This window comes from Trachurus japonicus, chromosome 19, assembly GCF_045865225.1.
Source record: "Trachurus japonicus isolate A0001 chromosome 19, Traja_1.0".
Lineage (NCBI taxonomy): Eukaryota > Metazoa > Chordata > Actinopteri > Carangiformes > Carangidae > Trachurus > Trachurus japonicus.
Window position 1 is genome coordinate 16,453,438 of NC_140925.1, and position 17,205 is coordinate 16,470,642.

At 42.5% G+C, this 17,205-nt stretch overlaps 1 protein-coding gene across 1 annotated transcript in view; it reads left to right on the plus strand.

The window, feature by feature from the left end:
- The window catches only part of reep3b (receptor accessory protein 3b), a 31,275-nt gene that overhangs the window by 10,699 nt on the left and 3,371 nt on the right, over window positions 1-17,205 (plus strand). The window contains exons 2-6 of the mRNA XM_085760747.1: window positions 1,187-1,259; window positions 7,408-7,484; window positions 8,157-8,277; window positions 8,401-8,514; window positions 13,765-13,909. Of these exons, the coding sequence (XP_085616873.1) occupies window positions 1,187-1,259; window positions 7,408-7,484; window positions 8,157-8,277; window positions 8,401-8,514; window positions 13,765-13,909 (530 nt within the window). The remainder of the gene's footprint in view (window positions 1-1,186; window positions 1,260-7,407; window positions 7,485-8,156; window positions 8,278-8,400; window positions 8,515-13,764; window positions 13,910-17,205) is intronic.

A 17,205-nucleotide genomic window follows, 5' to 3' on the forward strand; every position in this document is an offset into this window, starting at 1 on the left:
ACTTCTAATCACTTATATTATACCTATATTAACAATGGATCAGACACATGTTTAATGTGACAGGAGCTGCGGGTAGTGATGAAACGTTGCAGCTCCTCTCAGCTCTACAGAGCATGTTAGTCCAATTCAGCTCCTTGGTTTTGAAGCTATTAACTTTGTTGCTTTGGTTCAGTTTCACAGCTAATGTGTGAAAAACCAATATTCAACCACAAAGTGGCGAACCTCTATGAATCATTGAATAGTCTTAAACCAATTTCGAATGGAATTTTTTGCTTGAAATGTCCATCCCTATGACAAAATACACTTCATAACTTTTTATTGAAAGAGTTTTGTCACTACATACATTTCAAGTGTGATCAGACATGGATGTGAAATCGCAACTTGATTGATTGGTGGCGCTAATTTGAGGAAGGTACTATAGAAACCTATGCAGTGATGTGTGAGATTTTCATAATTGATATTCAGAAAGTACAGTATTTCAGCATTATGTGTCTAATCTGTTTCCAATCAATGACAGAGTCGCTGTGCAGTTACCAGCCAGGGTGAACGGGCTTAAAGGTGCCACCTGCAGAAGCACTCTTTAACAGTGCAGTGCAAACCATCATAGTCTTAAGATGCATACATTCAAATGAATATGCTATAAAACATGAGGGGAACTGCTAAAGAACATAAGTCCAGACACAGAATCAAACCCCACATTACCCCCAGCTGCCCCTGCTGCTGCTGCACAGGATTAGAGGAAACACTGAGTCATCGTCTTGTGTTCCAGTGGTTTTCAGACTCTGGGTCAGAACCCAACACCCAATCATTGTGCGATATAAACAAGTCCCCAGGTTGTTCTGAACAGGCGATGGCTTTTAACTGGAAAATCTCAATCTTGTATGTAAGCCTCAGTTTGCAATGAGAATTAGACTCGCAATTAATGAATTGGTGGTTTCAGTGTAAAATCCCTCTCACAGCCTTGAAGGAAACTGTTGTGACTGCACCATAAACATGTAGACTAGACATACCGGAGACTTTAAACAGGACTTGGTGCAAATAGAGCAGTTGTATTTATCAGGGTTTTTGTAGCAGACCTACTAACACACTTTCCAGAGCTCCCATATTTATATATTTATATATTATATAGTTTGAACTGAACTCATCAGCCTATAAAGTTGTTGTTTGTTGTTCTCTCTCCCTGCAGGCTGCTGTTTGGGACCCTGTATCCAGCATACTACTCTTACAAAGCTGTCAAGACCAAAAATGTCAAGGAATATGTAAGTTCATGAGCTTCTCTCAGTGTTTTTGTATATGCTTGGTTTTTAATTATGACCTTAACACTGTTTTTTTTTAGGAAACTGATAACATACTGTAATAATTAACAGAAAAAAACATTTGTAAATTAATTAATAATTGTGTCAGTTCCAACTTCAGTGTCTTTACAATGCTTTGTGCTTACTAATGCCAAGAGAGTTACTTAAATGCCAAACACATTTCCATGACCCTAAATCTGTCTAAAGAACCAGACTGACTTGTTGTTCAGTTGGCTGTTTGTGGTGACACACTTGACAAACTTTTGTTTTCTTTTCTTTTCTAACTGTTATTCCCCTATTTCTTGAGTCACACTTTTTTTTTTTTTTTACAATACGTCACTGTGACTGACATGCCCTGACATGCACCTTATTTTGGAACATCTATACCTGCTTATTCTTGCAATTATCCAGTCAGCCAATCATGTAGCAGCAGCAGCAGCACAATGTTTAAACTCCTGCAGTTGCACGAGTTCCAGTAAATATTAAAATCAAACATGAGGAAAAAATATTTGATGAGTGACTTATCATGGTGTGATTGTCAGATGAGGAGAGAGAGTGTCACATGGGCTGGTTTGAGTGTGTCTGAAACAGCTGATCTCCTGGATTTTCACACACAATAGTCTCCAGAGATTTTACTCTTGATGGAGCCAAAACAAAAACCATTGAGTGAGCAGCAGCTCTGTGGAGGAAACAGTCGGTTGATGAGAGAATGGACAGACTGGTTGGAGCTGGCAGGAAGACTACAGTCACTCAGATAACCACTCTTTACAATTGGTGAGCAGAAAAGCTTCTAGAGTGAACAACACACCCAACCTTCAAATGGATAGAAATCCAAGACTGCAGTCTGCATATAGGCTCACCAACACAGAAACACAGAACCTGGTCTGATGAATCTGGATTTGTGCTGAGGCAGCAGATGCAGGGTCAGAGTGTGGTGTCAGCAGCATGAATCCATGGACACAACCTGCCTTGTGTCAACAGTCCAGGCTGGGGGTGGTGCTGTGTGTGTGTGTTTTCTTGGTGCATTTGGCCCTTGATTCCAGTCAGTTGTGGTTCATCTTGGTACGGTTGTGCAAGTCCCTTATAAGGTTACCAGTTAATGTTGGTTGAAGGAATGTTAATCTTTAATGTGACTTTTAAAAATGTTTTTGAAATCTTCCGTTTTGTTTTTTTTCCGCAACGTCTCACTAAACGCAGATTAGTGTCTGGAATAGTAAATCTGAGGGAGGAGATGCTCATGTTAGATCAGTGCTTTTGGTTAGGTTAATGCTTTAATGCTAATAAATGAAAGAGTGACAGTAAATTGTCTCCCGAGGAAAACTCTTTGGAGTCCTTCACACCAGAATGCTGTTTATAAATGTTGAAGGGGAAAATATTACTTGAGCTTTACAGCTGACAGTTATGAAAAAGACTTGGCATCTTCTTAAATATTTGATTGATTTGATTTTTTTCATCATTGGCAATATCTTTGTCACAGAAAGTGTTGTGTTATTCAAAGACAGATTACTATCTAAATGCAAACCAGATGAGTACCGTAGTAGGATTTGATAGTGTCTAAATGTTTTCTGAATTTGAACTAATCTCTCTCAGACCTCAGCAGCAGATGGACAGACTTAAATCCTCTCTCTTCTCCATATACATTAATGGGATCATGTTACAAAGATGCACATTTTATGAACCTCAGCTGGAAGTCTTGTATTTAAATGTCATCCATATTAATGGAGTATCAGAGATTGGACTGTCTGTGTTTGACACTGATTTCCTTCAACCCTGGTTCTGAAGGGAACCTATATATGTGTGTATGGATTTAAGGGCTTGAATATGTTTCTGTAATAGAGTTGGGTGATGTAACTAATGCCAGCGAGAGTGAAATCGCAGTCGGCTGAGTTAGTAACACATTCACACACAGCTTTAACACACCAGCACAGGGCTTCAGACGCAGTAAGCAGCGGCTCTGTTATGAACCACCTTCCACTCTGTTTCTCTCTCTAATTGTCTCCCTCGCTCTCTGCTTCGGTTTGCTCTACTGATTCTCAGGTCTGCTTCCTTTGTTGTGTAAAGCAGCTGGCTTAGTACAGGGACAAGACTTATGAATTTCTCTCTGCACCTCTGGAAAGGAAAAAATGGGTGGAAACGAAGTCAGTCGATACCAAAACAATACGCTGAATGTCCAATTTGAATGCTTCTAACATACTAAGACACCACATCCTCTCGTGCAACTAAGGATCATTATCCATACAGCAGTCTTACTCCTCAGCTTCACTTTATGTTGTTACCAGTAAAGTTGGCAGTGCACAATACTGAAGGTATCCAAGGTGTCCTTCCTAGTATGTGCACTCACTCTCAGGACTTGGCTGAAATCAAAATCTCTACATTAACATTATTTGGATTTATATCATTTATTAAGTCCATCTCGTTAAGTGAGTCACATCCAACAATATTACATTTTTTACAAAGAAGCGTTTCTCTTATTAACATATTCCCACTGATTAATTTATTTGTTTGCTCCAAAAAAAGGATTAAAATACACTGGCAGAGACACAGGGGTTACAGCAGGTGAAAGCCGAGACAAGAGACCCAAAGGGCCTCAGCTCAGGAAAGCTGGTCAACAAAATAACAGCGCCCACAACAACAACAAAAAGTGAACATCAGAATCTTGATACAGTAGGATTTACTGTAGGCCTTTTCACTGAAGACTGAGTGTGCACTGGGGACGCCCATTTGATAAATTTTTAATTAAATACGTGATAGGTAAATTGGAATGAATGCCTCTAGTCACCAGTCACCTGTGGTCGGTACTGTGATGTCTGTGGGCTGTGTAGTGTAGCCAGGTCACCGGGGCACAACCTCAGCCACAGCTTGTAATGATAATTTGTTTGGAACCCTGAAACATTAATGAGAAACGATTATGTTGTTTCAACAATAGTCTTTGTTTGATCGTATCAGATCGTTGCCCAGCCCTGTTAGGACCTAAGGGACTGGCCGGATGAGCTTTCCCTTTCTGCAACACAGCCAGCACCATTGTTCTTCACTCGGTCGTGCTCCATTATTTAGGTGGAGTCTTTGGGTGGAGACGGTAGAGCACTTCTGACATGTATTTGTACAGTGACGTTGTTCAGCCTTCTGATGTCACACTCGCCAGACGCTAGAAAACCACTGTTTGCACTGGGTGGTGGTATGATGCTGACTCAGTGAAGGAAGACTGGGTATCACTTGAAGATGATACGAGTATCACATACTGCTGTTTGCAAACAAGCCTCCAGCCTGCCGTGATCATTGGAGCAAAATACATTAATGAGATTGAATTATTATTTTTTTTCATTACACACACTCCAAACTTCCCGAGCACTCACAACAAGGAGATGGAGGATCCAGTGAGTTCATTACATTAATGTAGTAGCTGTTGTGCAGCTGCACTGGGCCTGTGGCTGCTTTTATGTGACCTGAGCTGCAGCACATCCTGCCAGAGGTTACTCCAGTTCATCACAAAGTTGGCTTGTAAATTCATTCCAGAGGCCCAGCCCTCTTTCTCCTGTTACTTTGGTGTGTGTGTTTCTGTGCAGACATGTGTCCATACACTACATGTAGGCGCATGCATTGCTTACAGACATGTCTCTCAGTCAGTGTCTCCCTGAACAGTCTTACCTTTAAAAAAGGGAGGCAACATCTTTTACCAATATGGATCGCTGTAAAAGTGTCATAAGATTTGATCAGTGATGGTGTTTTTAAAACTTATTTGGGGGCTGTAGCTCACTCTCTGTGGAGGGTGTAGCTGGAGTTGCTGATAAATACTCATTCCTTTATACTGAATAATGAATGCTTTTCACTTTAACAACAGAAACCTGATGTCAGCAGGTGTTGGCAGGTTTATTGTCCACTGTAAAAGGGGCTGTCCCATATTAATCCCATTCTTCAATAAGTCCTCAACAGGGCTGACACCACTCAGTTAGAAGTAACTGAATACTGTCCCCCATTACCTGTCCGTTGCTGGCGTAGGAGTGATAAAGTGCTGAAGCTTCTGACCCCCAGGCTGCACTATTTGACTTGACTCTGTTTCACTTAGAAGACTTTATGGTGAACAGTCTCACTGCATCCCAGTCCAACTTGAGCAGACTTGTCCTGAGTTGTTAGTGCTGCAAAAGCTGATTGTGTATTTGGGAGTCAATTTAAAGAAGTTGTCTTCATCTGGAAGGAGATTCTATTTCAGGACCCACTCATTGAAAGTGCCGGTTTTATTGGGATCATAAATGAACACAGAAATTGTGCAGTGTGGGAGCCAGGGAGTGTTGGGTTAGAGGGCATGATTTAAATGATAAAATTTAGACCCATCTGAACAACATAGTCATTTAGAGAAGAGAGGTGTATGTGTTGAACTGTGTTGGCTGCTGTGGCTGGAGCCTGCATGTCCACCCCTGCCCGCCTCTGTCTCTGTGATCTTTCCACCAAGTTTAGTTTCTGCAGTCGTTCCTTCGGCTGCACAGAGCTGAAGTCAGGTGTTTTTTTTTTCTTCCTCTTTCTCTTTTAATGGAAGGCCGTTTTTCATAGACAGGGCTAGTAAATGTCTGCGATTGCCTCAGGAAGGCAAAATGGCTGCTGTATATTTCACTGAGGTCATGTCTTAATGTCCTCCCTACTGATGAGATGAAGGAGGGAGGGAATGAGGAAAAATGCCGGAGAGAGGGAGAGAAAGGGGTATGAAGTGGAAGATGAAAGGCGAAAGGTAGAAGAGAGACAGAAGCAGCGGAGGCAGAGGGAGACTGAAACATATAAATTAGACGTCCTCTCCATCTCACCGGCTCTCTGTTTCACTCTTTACATTTATCATTCCCATGAGCCTGTGGGTGAGTGTGGAGGGAGTTCACGATGAGGTCACCAATTAACCAGTCCAGCCGTAATGGTGCAGGCAGCAGAGAGACAGCGCAGTGTGTCTGTGTGTGAGCGCGTCGGCCTAGTGTGTGTTTGTAATTCTGAGAGTTTGTGCTCATGAGACAGGTGAATGTGTGTGTGTGTTTGTGTTCACTGCCCCTCTCCGGTGTTCTCTCTCCTTCAAACACACACTCTTTACTCTCTCCCTCATCCACCCACACACACACTGACATTTCATTAGCTAGTGTCAGTGTGTGTTCAGTCATGCGGCTGCAGCCGGGTCTGGCTAATACCTCAGCCTGCCATGTGACTGTCTGCCTGCCTGCCACAGTCTAGCGCTGGCTTTGATATGGAAATCCAGCCAGAAGAGCCTGGAAAGCCCTTAAAGAGGGACAGCGGGAACGAGGGAGCAGAGAGCAGGGAGGACAACGGAGAGCATAAAAGCAAACTGATATCAAATCCTCACTACTACTGGCCTGGGAAGGGACAGGGTGCAGGATTAAAGAAAAAAGCAAAGAGAAGAATACCAGATAAGCCCCAGATTACCTAACTCCCCAGCCACACCAAGTATAAAAGTGGCTTAAGTTCATTTATTAAAGTCCTTATTGACCATAATGACCATGCGCAATTGACAGATCAGTTGAGAACAGGGTTAGTAGAACAAAAGGCACTGCATCAGCATCAGCACTGCAGAAAACACTCAGCACTCCTGTGTGGATGTGTTCTCTCGGCCTGCAGCAGCTCTGTTCACTCTGGAGTTTCTTGCAGTTTCTTGGGTTTTTACTGAAGACTGATACAAGAACTGTGAAAATCAAACTGCAGACTCCAGTGTCAAGTGATTTTCTGGCCACGCTTAGAACAGCTGACACAGAAGGCGGCGGGATTGTATCACATATTAAAAAAAATAAAAATAACTGCACTGAAAAAAACTGATTTTCAGATCCAGAAAGAAATGTCGATGTGTTTCATTCATAAGGATCATAAAGTTTGTTTACCAGACTTTTGTCATCAAACTGTAGGACAGGTGCAATTCTACATTTCCTGAATTAATGCACCTAAAAATATTAGTGAATTTGAAAGCTGTTTTGTGTCCTTGTTGTGTAATGACTAATTGTAACCAGGACTGAACAGTGTGGAAGTAAACATGTTAGTGCTCTCTCTGCAGTGGTGACACTCTACAGTCTCTTGTTACTCATCAGCCAGTCAGTAGAGTCTTGCCTCATTGTTTGGTGTCGTCTCTGTTCAGGTGCGATGGATGATGTACTGGATTGTTTTTGCCCTCTACACTGTGGTGGAGACCATCACTGACCTCACGCTGGCATGGTGAGTTTCATACAAGAACACACACACACACACTCATTTACATACATATCATACAACAGTGGAGATCAGATCACCAGATGAAAGTGGGACTGATGAAATTAAATGAATCTTCATCCCAAACATGTGTGAGAAGTCTAACCATAATAACTTAACCTTACTCCCTTCATACACGCTATAACACTGTAGTCGGGCAGGATACTATTCTCTGTGAACTGAGCCTCAAAGAACATGCTGATGTTGAACTCCTCCACTCAGAGATTTAAAGGGCACGAGGGATGTTGAGACGTGCTCTTAGTGGGAGTGATAATCTGCTCTGCACATCATTTGCATTCATGTGAAGTCACACTAAGCCTTAACCCCAGCCATGTAAGAAAGCACTGTGCAAGACAGCATTAAGAAAGGGAAACACCTAAAGCCATTCAGTGAGCTAAACATGACAACTCAAAGTATTCAGACCCCCTTCAAGTTTTGTATTACCGGTATGTTGCAGATTCAATTCTCTCCATCAGTCTAGTCGCTATGATCCATAATGGTTAAGTGAAACCATATTTAGAGAAGTCCTTTAAAGGTTCTCTCCAGCAGGTTGTCATATATCTTTCACTCTGTCCAGCTCCTCGAACATCCATCCATTAAGCATCCATTAACGCTCCCTCTGTGCCTGCACATCTCCAGGTTTCCCCTCTACTACGAGCTGAAGATCGCCTTTGTGATATGGCTGCTGTCGCCCTACACCAGAGGAGCCAGTCTCATTTACAGAAAGTGTCTGCACCCTCTGCTGTCCTCCAGAGAGAGGGTAGGATCACTCATCCATCCATCCACATCTATACAATCATTGTTGTTGATACTATTATGGTCACGCTGCTTTTATACTGATTAAACTGTCCACTAGCAAAGTGTATTGATTGTTTCCCTCTAGGAAATAGACGAGTACATCGTCCAGGCCAAAGAGAGAAGCTATGAAACCATGGTGAACTTTGGAAAGCAGGGACTGAGCATCGCCGCCACCGCTGCTGTCTCTGCAGCTGTCAAGGCAAGTGTCTCTGGCTCCACTGAACACTAAATATTCAGTTTGATCTTCTTTTAAAGGTGTTGCTTTGACTAATTATTTTCATCATTGTTGTGCTGTAATGACGGGTTGATTTAAGAGGTCCTCTTGTTGCAGCAGTTTGAACAGCATCTCTTGTGCTATTTCATCAAATTGAGACGTCTCCCATAAATCCCAGTGCTTCTTGTCCCCTCCCCCTCTCCTCATCCTCACAGAGCAGGATCAGCCTTTGTGAGATGCTTGTGAAAGCTTGAGCTTCCTCTGCTTAGATACAACAGTGCCCTCTACCTGCTTTGCGCAGCAGAACAACCCCGCAGCTTCACCGCGTTCAACCTGTTGCCACAGAATGTTCTGATCGCACTCGTGAAATGACACTTGAGAGAACACAACCAGAAATAGTGCCATTAGTGTGTTAATTAATGCAGGGGTTGCATTACCCACAACAGCCAGCCCTGAACAACATCGTGCAGTATCTGAAACCCTGCTCATGCAAATGTAGCCTCAGTGTGTGTGTCTCTAAAGAGCCATGTTGTCCTTCAGCTCCCACTCACTGCAGACCTGGTGTACATCTAGTGTGTGTGGATGGTTATTCAGCATAGTGTGAACACCTGAGTGTATCAGATAATCCCTGTTGATCTCCTGTGTCAGGCTTCACTGCACCGGGGTAATCCCAGGCAGGGGGACTAAACAGAAATAATGATGTCAGGTCCACATAAACAGCTGAAGCCACCTAACATAGATATGGTTTAGCCTGATACATGATACTGGTTTCACCAGTCAGTTATTTTTATATGTTCAGTGCAATCTGAAAGATGCAGAAATAACAGACCTGCAACTAATGGTTATTAGTCCAAAGATAGTCTGTGCACTGACCTATAAAACAGAAAGAACAGAAAATCATCTTAACTGAGGCTGAAAACATGATTTAATTTCTTGAAAAATTAATTAGTGTGCAAACTGTTGCAAGAAAGTCTTTTTACTGTTGTTTGAAGAACAAATTAATTGAATGATGTTGTTCTGGTCATTTTGGAACATGTGGGTTCTGACTGAAGCTTTCTGACGTCATATTGGCTGAGGCAGCTCTTACCTCTCTGCACAAAATGTTCATGCTTACGACAATAAAATGTCAGAGTAGGATGAAAGCACCAGCTCTACAACTGACCGTCAGAGCAGATACTCCACAGTTGGTGTCTGTTTAAAGATAAATGGTCTGTGGTTCCACTCCCGACCAGACTGACTCCTACAGTTATTTATGTCTATCCACTGTGACAATCCATTAAAGACATACAATGCCCCCCAACCCAAAAAAAAAAAAAAAAATTAATTACTTATAAAATGAAAGCTAAAAGAACATTTAAAAAGATGAATGAATCAAAAGGTTTCTATATTAAGCAGGACAAAATCTGACAGAGGATGCAACATCTATATCTTAACATATTTTCAAATGATGTACGTACGGAAGATTTTCATCCTCCATGCTCCCCCGTGTCCTGGTTTTGAGGCAGGATATGGAGTCGACGTGAAGCTGTAGGATTTAGTGGTTCACAGTTCATTTCAGCTCACAAGCAGCACATCCTGCTTATGCTGACTGAGATTGGCAGCGCTGTGCAGCAAGTAAACCACACATGTGCATCCATATGAAGACGATATTTGAAAAACCCGATCATAAAAGAGATCCGGTGTCTTTGAGTCGGCAGAGCCATTAGGAAGTGTCAGGAAAAACGAAAACCGCCACAAGACAGGAAATCGTATTCATCCCCTTTTAATGACTAATGTCCTCTGGCTCACTATCAAATAAGTGGGACACTGTTACTCCAGTTAGTTTTTGTTGGCCTTAAGTGAAGCCACAGTGTTCTGTTCTCCTGCTTCAGACAATAAAAAACCCTCTGTTTGACTCTGCTCTTGTAAAAACACTAAAAACTGAATGACTTGGCTATGTATATGTTGGAACAAAGGGGATGTGGATCAGAGGGATTAAAGCCAAGGGTGTGACTGTGTGAACTAAGACACAGTTGGCTGTTTCTCTACCTTCAGTAATGTATGTGCTTTGTAGGAAAATGAGCGCGAGCCTGGTAAACCCCTTCCTGTCTCTGCTCACATTTAACATGCTGTTAATCACTGCTTCAAAGCTGCACCTCTCTGTCACTCTCCAGCATTGCAGTCTCACTCCCTCTCTCTCCACCACGCCTTGTCTCTCTCTCTCTTTTTATTTGTCTCTCCTCTGCCTGAACACTCTTGTTTTTCCTGTCTTCCCTCTCCCTTTATTTGTGTAGCCTCTCCTCGTCTTTCCTGTGTTTCTCTTCTTCCCTTGCTCTCTGCCTTTCATCACGACAGTTTTAGGTCACAGTGCAATTTCACATCCTTTAAAAGCCTTTTGTCTTTCAGTTGCAATTGATTAACGTTTACTAGTTGAATCAAACCAGATGTGTTGCACATAAAGTACTTCTACCTGACAGACTGAACCAAACAGTTCAGAGAGCACTTTGAAAGATTGAAGTAGAGACTGTGGGGCTGTGGTTTGTTTTTACTAATGCATCTCAGGTAATCAGCCTTTTTAGCATGTGATTTTATTAAATAAGAAACTCCCGAGACTCACTCAAGGCCTGTGTGTGTGTGTAGGTGATTCATTATGCATGCAGCGTTGATGTGCATGTAGCCTGCGGCCAATTTAAATTGCATCCATAAAGCCTGGGCAGGTGTGGAGAAACAGACTGGCTTTTGGACCTTTCTGTTACTGCTCTCTTCCGCTGTTGCTGCTGTTGGTCTGATCCTATGCGCTCTGTGAGCAGTCACTGCAGAGACTCGCCTCTGGAGATGCAGCCGACGGAGCACGCCCCGAAAGAGAGCATGTCAACCAGAGCCCAGTCTGAATCACAATCTTCCACTGAGCTGAGTGGGTGCTTCACAAACAGTCCTCAGTGTGCATGGTAACACAAGAGAAGACTGTTGTGAAAAGTCTTGTTGTATATTCAGGATAACCTTGACATGCTAAACTTGGAAGTTGGTTATTTTCACAACTTCCATATTTTCTTCTTTCCACAAAACTGTCCTCATGTCACACTTCTGTGTTCAAAGGGACAGTTGCTTCTCCCACATTAAGAACACGGATCTACAGTTTGTGCATGCCTAAAATGCAGTGACATTGGACTTCATGTATATTATACTTGATGTTCTTAAACCCTAGTTGGTACTTTAAGATCTATAGCTTTCTTCCTGAACTGATCTGAGTATGGCATGAAAATATCCTCCTATGCCTCTTGTGGTTTTCTCTCTTCCAGCATGTTGGTACATCGTCATACCAACAAAAACATAGCAGCTGCATGCAGGCATGTTTTTACATAATCCTCCTGTGCAGGTACACACTTGCTGACTGCTTGCCTGCCATCTCTCTGCATGATGCCTAGGGATGATTCCTAGTGTAACAGACTTTTGTAAGAGTGTTATGCTCCTCTCAGTGCTGATAACACTGTATAGAGGTGTTTATAGAGGGCCTCGGGTAATTAGAGGAAAAATGGAACCATTCATCTGGACTTCCTCTGCTCCCAGTGTCTGACTGCATGCACACTCACTTTAGACAGACCTGGAGCCACGCTGTGTGTTCCTAATGTTATTTTGGTCACCATGATGATGATGATGTTGATGTGTGGATCTGCCCCAGCTTGCTCTCTAGCTAACCTTCTTGTGACTTTGTTTCTCTCTTTCTCTCCCTCCTGTCTGCACTGACATCCCTCTCTCTTCAGGGTTTCTGTGTGTCAGCAGGCTGCTCTGGGAGGTAAAAACCAGTCAGTGTAAGCAGCATGTTTGACAGAGTGTTTCCCGGTCATCTCACACCAGCATCACTCCACCATGTTCCCCATCCATCTCTGTTCTTTCACCAGAGCTGGTAGCTGAGAACACATATCAGTGCTTATTTCCACCTTCCTCTCAATGTAGTGCCCAAGATCTATAATCTAATTCTTCTTTATGAATAGTGTTTTCTTTCTCCTCTGTTTAAACTTTCATTTCATTGTAATACTCAACATATTTAATTCCTCCTGTTTCTTTGATTATGTTTGAGTTTTTTCTCCCTTTGTTGTGTTGATGGTTTCATTTTGTGAAGTTTGTCCAGATGACATCTTAATCACTGTAGAATACTGGTCTCTTGTCAGTAATATCCATATTGATCATGACATTTGTATTACTGTGTCTCATCATGTGACATATTTATGTATTTAAAGGGACAACTTGATCAGAATGATTTAAAACGAAACTGACTGATCTACAGATACAGATAAAGTAGTTGTTTAACGTGTAGCAGGACAGTAGAGGCTGAGGTTTGATCCAGGTTATCCATCTGCTTTATCAGTTTTCTAACCACTGGATAGAGCATTTGTAATGTAATTTGACATGAGTCTGAAGGTTTTTCCTCAGTAGTGTGGCCACTGTTATGGAGTTCAAAGTAACTGGACTTTATAACTTTCTTGAAACGTTCTGTAAGGCCGAGGCCAAGTGTTCCAGCAGCTGAGTGAACGATGATGCTCTCTCTGACAAACCTCAGAGCTGTACACTAGTCATAGGAAAGTGAAAGTCAGTATGTAGTATGTAGACCACTGGCTTCCAGTGTCTCAGAAGTTTTACCCCTCAGTCTACATCATTACTCTATGATGACAAAGTGAATAATGACTCAGAAAGCTGTCTGTGAAGACTGACAGTCATCCAGGTCTATGGCTTCCCAAGAACAACTGAATGAAGGGGAACACACTGCGCATGCATATCCAATATGTTGTATGTATTCACAGATCAGCCACAAAATTAAGAGCAGTTCCCAGTTCAGTCAGGCTGATTGATTTGTTAATTCTCTGTTATATTATTGCTCAGGTTTGTGTCATTTTCTTCCAGCTCATAAAATTCAAATTCTTTTGCTTTGTTTTCAAGTGCGGGCAACACGTCACTTCCATTCAGTATTTAAATTGTATGATGTTAACATCAGATTTCTGGCGTACTATTATACAAAAAAGACGATTCATTGACATTCATGTACTTTTTTTACATAACCATAAATTAAGAGTTTTCAACTCCCAACAAAAATCCCACCTCACTGCAGTGGAGTCGATTCTCCACAGACTGAGGTTGTGTTCAACACTGGCTTGCTCACTCCATCTCTATGTTGGTTTGTGTCCCACTGTGTCTGAATTGTCGTGCAGTTTGCTAGTCATGCAATATTGATCTGTGTGTGTTTGTGTGTGTGTGTGACAGGGTCAGGGAGCCATCACAGAGAAGCTTCGCAGCCTCAGTATGCACGACCTCTCCCAGATAAACCAGGAGGACGGCAGAGGATACCCGTACTCAGCCAACCCTGCCATGAGGAGATCTCAGAGCACTGATGCTGCCGACGGACCAGGTACACACACACACACACAAACACACAAACACACACAGGCATTTGTTGTATATCTGTATACTTTTAGTGTTTAAGTTAGTAGCCACTAGGGATTTGAATAAAGAATATCTCCCTATACAGGCATTAAACCTGCAGACATTCAAGCACAAACGATGTTGCATAACAGAAAATGAAGGACGTGTTTAACACGTCTCATTTGCAAACTGATGGAACTCCTGAGTCACAGCCTGTTCTGAAAATAATGTGACGTGGCTCAGTGTTGGACAAATGCTGGCAAAACGGATGTTCAAAAAGAACAGTACTGATGATGAGGTCATGCCGTGCACACCACAGAGCGCACAGATGGGCTGCTCTCACAACACACAACACAACACACAGTCAACACGGCAACAACTCTTCATTCAGCATTTCAGGTCTCCTCAGGCTCTATCTCCGTTGTCCTTTGTTTCCTTCTTTCCCGCCATCCTCCCTTTTTTTTCTCGATGGGACCTGCAGGTTGGCAGGCATTACAATGAAAGCACTCTGAAGGTGTGACTGTGTGTGTGTGTGTGTGTGGGTGGGAGGGAAAGAGAGAGGGAAAGATGACTTTCCCGCAGACAGAGGAGATGAGATGAGGTTCAGTGCGATGCTGGTGGAATGTCAAACACACACTCTCTCTGTTCCTTCTGTCTACCTCTCTGTCTCTCCCTCTCTCTCTCACTCACACACACCCACACACACAGAGCCCAGTCAGTGAGGCATGTAGAGAGAGAGGGAGTAGGGGCTGGGAGTGGGGGAGGAGTAGGAGGAGAAGAAGAGGACAGATGAGTGTATAGCAGGAGAGTGGAAATGTAAGGGATGAATGGAGACGGAGTGAATTGAAAGAAGAGGTGGATGGATTGAGGGAAGGAGGGCTGGGAGACAACATTAGCATACTGAGAGAGGAAAGAGTGTATTATGTATTCAGCTCAGCCCGTCAGCAGAGAGACACAGAGATGAAGGGAAGAGAAATGTTTTCACCCTCAGATCTGCTCTCTCTCTCTCTCTCGTTGCTGTGAGAAGTTTTCACATCACATGACCTCCACTGGTCGTATCGAAGCTGCAGTGGATTTGTTTAAACAAACCTCATGACTGCAGAGATAACTGGAGATATTCTGTATAATGTCAGTCAATCCCATGTGCAGCCAAGTGATGTGTGTAATTAATTAACTAGCCTAAATGATTAAATGCTATTACCCTCGTTAGTCACCGCCAGAACAAATCATCAGGTAAACTAATTATTAAATTCTAATATTATATGACCAGTGTTGGGCAGGATACTTTAAAAAAAATTATTAGTTGTTGTTAGTTATTACTGTCCCCCAAAAATAACTGAGTTACTATATTGTGAAAGTAACTAATTACCAGGGAAAGTAACTGTTGTGTCACTTTTTTATTAAAAAAAATTATGAAATGTTCAAATATATCAAATTACTCTTAATCTAACCACCAACTCACTCAGTATTCCTCCACACAGTCAGGCTCGGCGACGGCCATCGAGGAGCCTGACTATGCGGAGGAATACTGAGTGAGTTGGTTAGTTCCAGGTAAACATCTCTTTTCCGACTAGTTGATGGACTGAAACAAATGTGTATATAACGTCCATTAAGATGGGAGTATTATTTTGTGAAGGGACTTCTTGAGTCAAGTAATGGTGTATTTTATTGTCAGTAATAGTAACGGCGTTATAACAGGAAAACGGTAGCTTTTCAGATTACTCGCTAATGGAAAATGCAGCAAGTCGTTTATTTGTAACACCAATATTCCCATCATTGTATATGCTGTTGTAGCTGTTGTACTTGATGTTACACAGCTGCCCTCCACTGACCCTGGGTTATGGACACACATCAGTTTATTTTGACTGGGTCCCTCACATGCACACACTGTCCTGTTGCCCCAAATACCCATTACAGCAGCAAATGTGGATTAATGTGCTGCTAAAAATACACAAACACACTGTTTCCTCTTGTTTGAGAAACAATTCTTAAAACTACAGAGGAGGGAAGTTGGACAGGCAGAAGAGGCAGACAAACACATTACTGGCTTTGACCTTTGATTGATCTGATTGATTAAATAACTAATGTAGGATACTCTGAGCCGTACGTTAGCTCTGCACTGTGCTAATGGGGCTGTGGGATGACAGGGCCAAAGGTGGACTGTAAATGGACATTGACTCCCACTGATAGCCAATATGACAGATGAAACCATGCACTAATAATGAGGGATCAACATTACACATCGCCTAGCAGGTCAAGACAAAACCTCTCCTACTTCCTGTGTGAGCATTGGATTTTCTAGAGGAATTTTAAAGGGATAGTTCAACATTTGGGCAAATTCGCCTATTGCCATCCGTATAGTAATAGGAGTAGGTTAATTTCCCTTAATGATCGGTGCATGTTGTTTTGAGATCCATGGGGCAGAGATGCAAGCTGTATTTGATGAGCTTGATGAGGGACAGGGGACCTGTACCATTCACCTCCATTGTGTTCGCTGAGCAGCTCATGTCTCCACAGATCTCAAAACAACATGCACTGATAATTAAAGGTAATGAACCTACTCCTATGACTATAGGGATTATGGCAATAGGTGAATTTGCCAAAATGTTGAACTAGCCCTTAAAAGGATTCCAGTGTCCTGATTGGACAAAGTGTTCCAGGTCTCTGGCAGGAACCCGTTAATAAAGCCTCCAGCTCTGTGCCTGACAGGAAAGGAGAGTATCACCACAGAGTAGACTGATAGTGGCTGGAAATGAAAATGTTGAATGCAGTGAAAATGAAACCCTGGAACTTTGCTGGGCTGCTTTGTTTTAGTGTGAATGTAGGAGAGCAGGGACCTTCAACAGCCCGGTATCTGGGCTGTTTAAATAGCAGGACTAAGCTCCTTTATTCGCTTGTCCTTTTGTGACAGTTAGCATCCAGCCAACACAAACAGTGTTCAGATGGTATTTTTGTTCCCCGAGTTGGAATTCGAGGTCTCATCCCACCCTCTCTCCTCTGGGAGGTGAAAGGTGGAGAGACGGCCCAACTCTGGAGAGTGGGGAGGTGTTCTCCTCTCTGACTGACTCCAGATGTGACAACATCAGCAACAGGAACACTATGGAACAATGTGCAGGCCCTGGATTTGTGTGATTTTAGTGAGGCTGTGCAGCTTGTAAGAAGCTTCCAAACATCAAAATGTGATCATGTTGTTGCACATTAAGAATGAACCAGTTTGTATTGAAATGAAAACCATGCAGCCAAGCAGTCTCACTACTTGTGCTCATATTCATCTTTGAAATG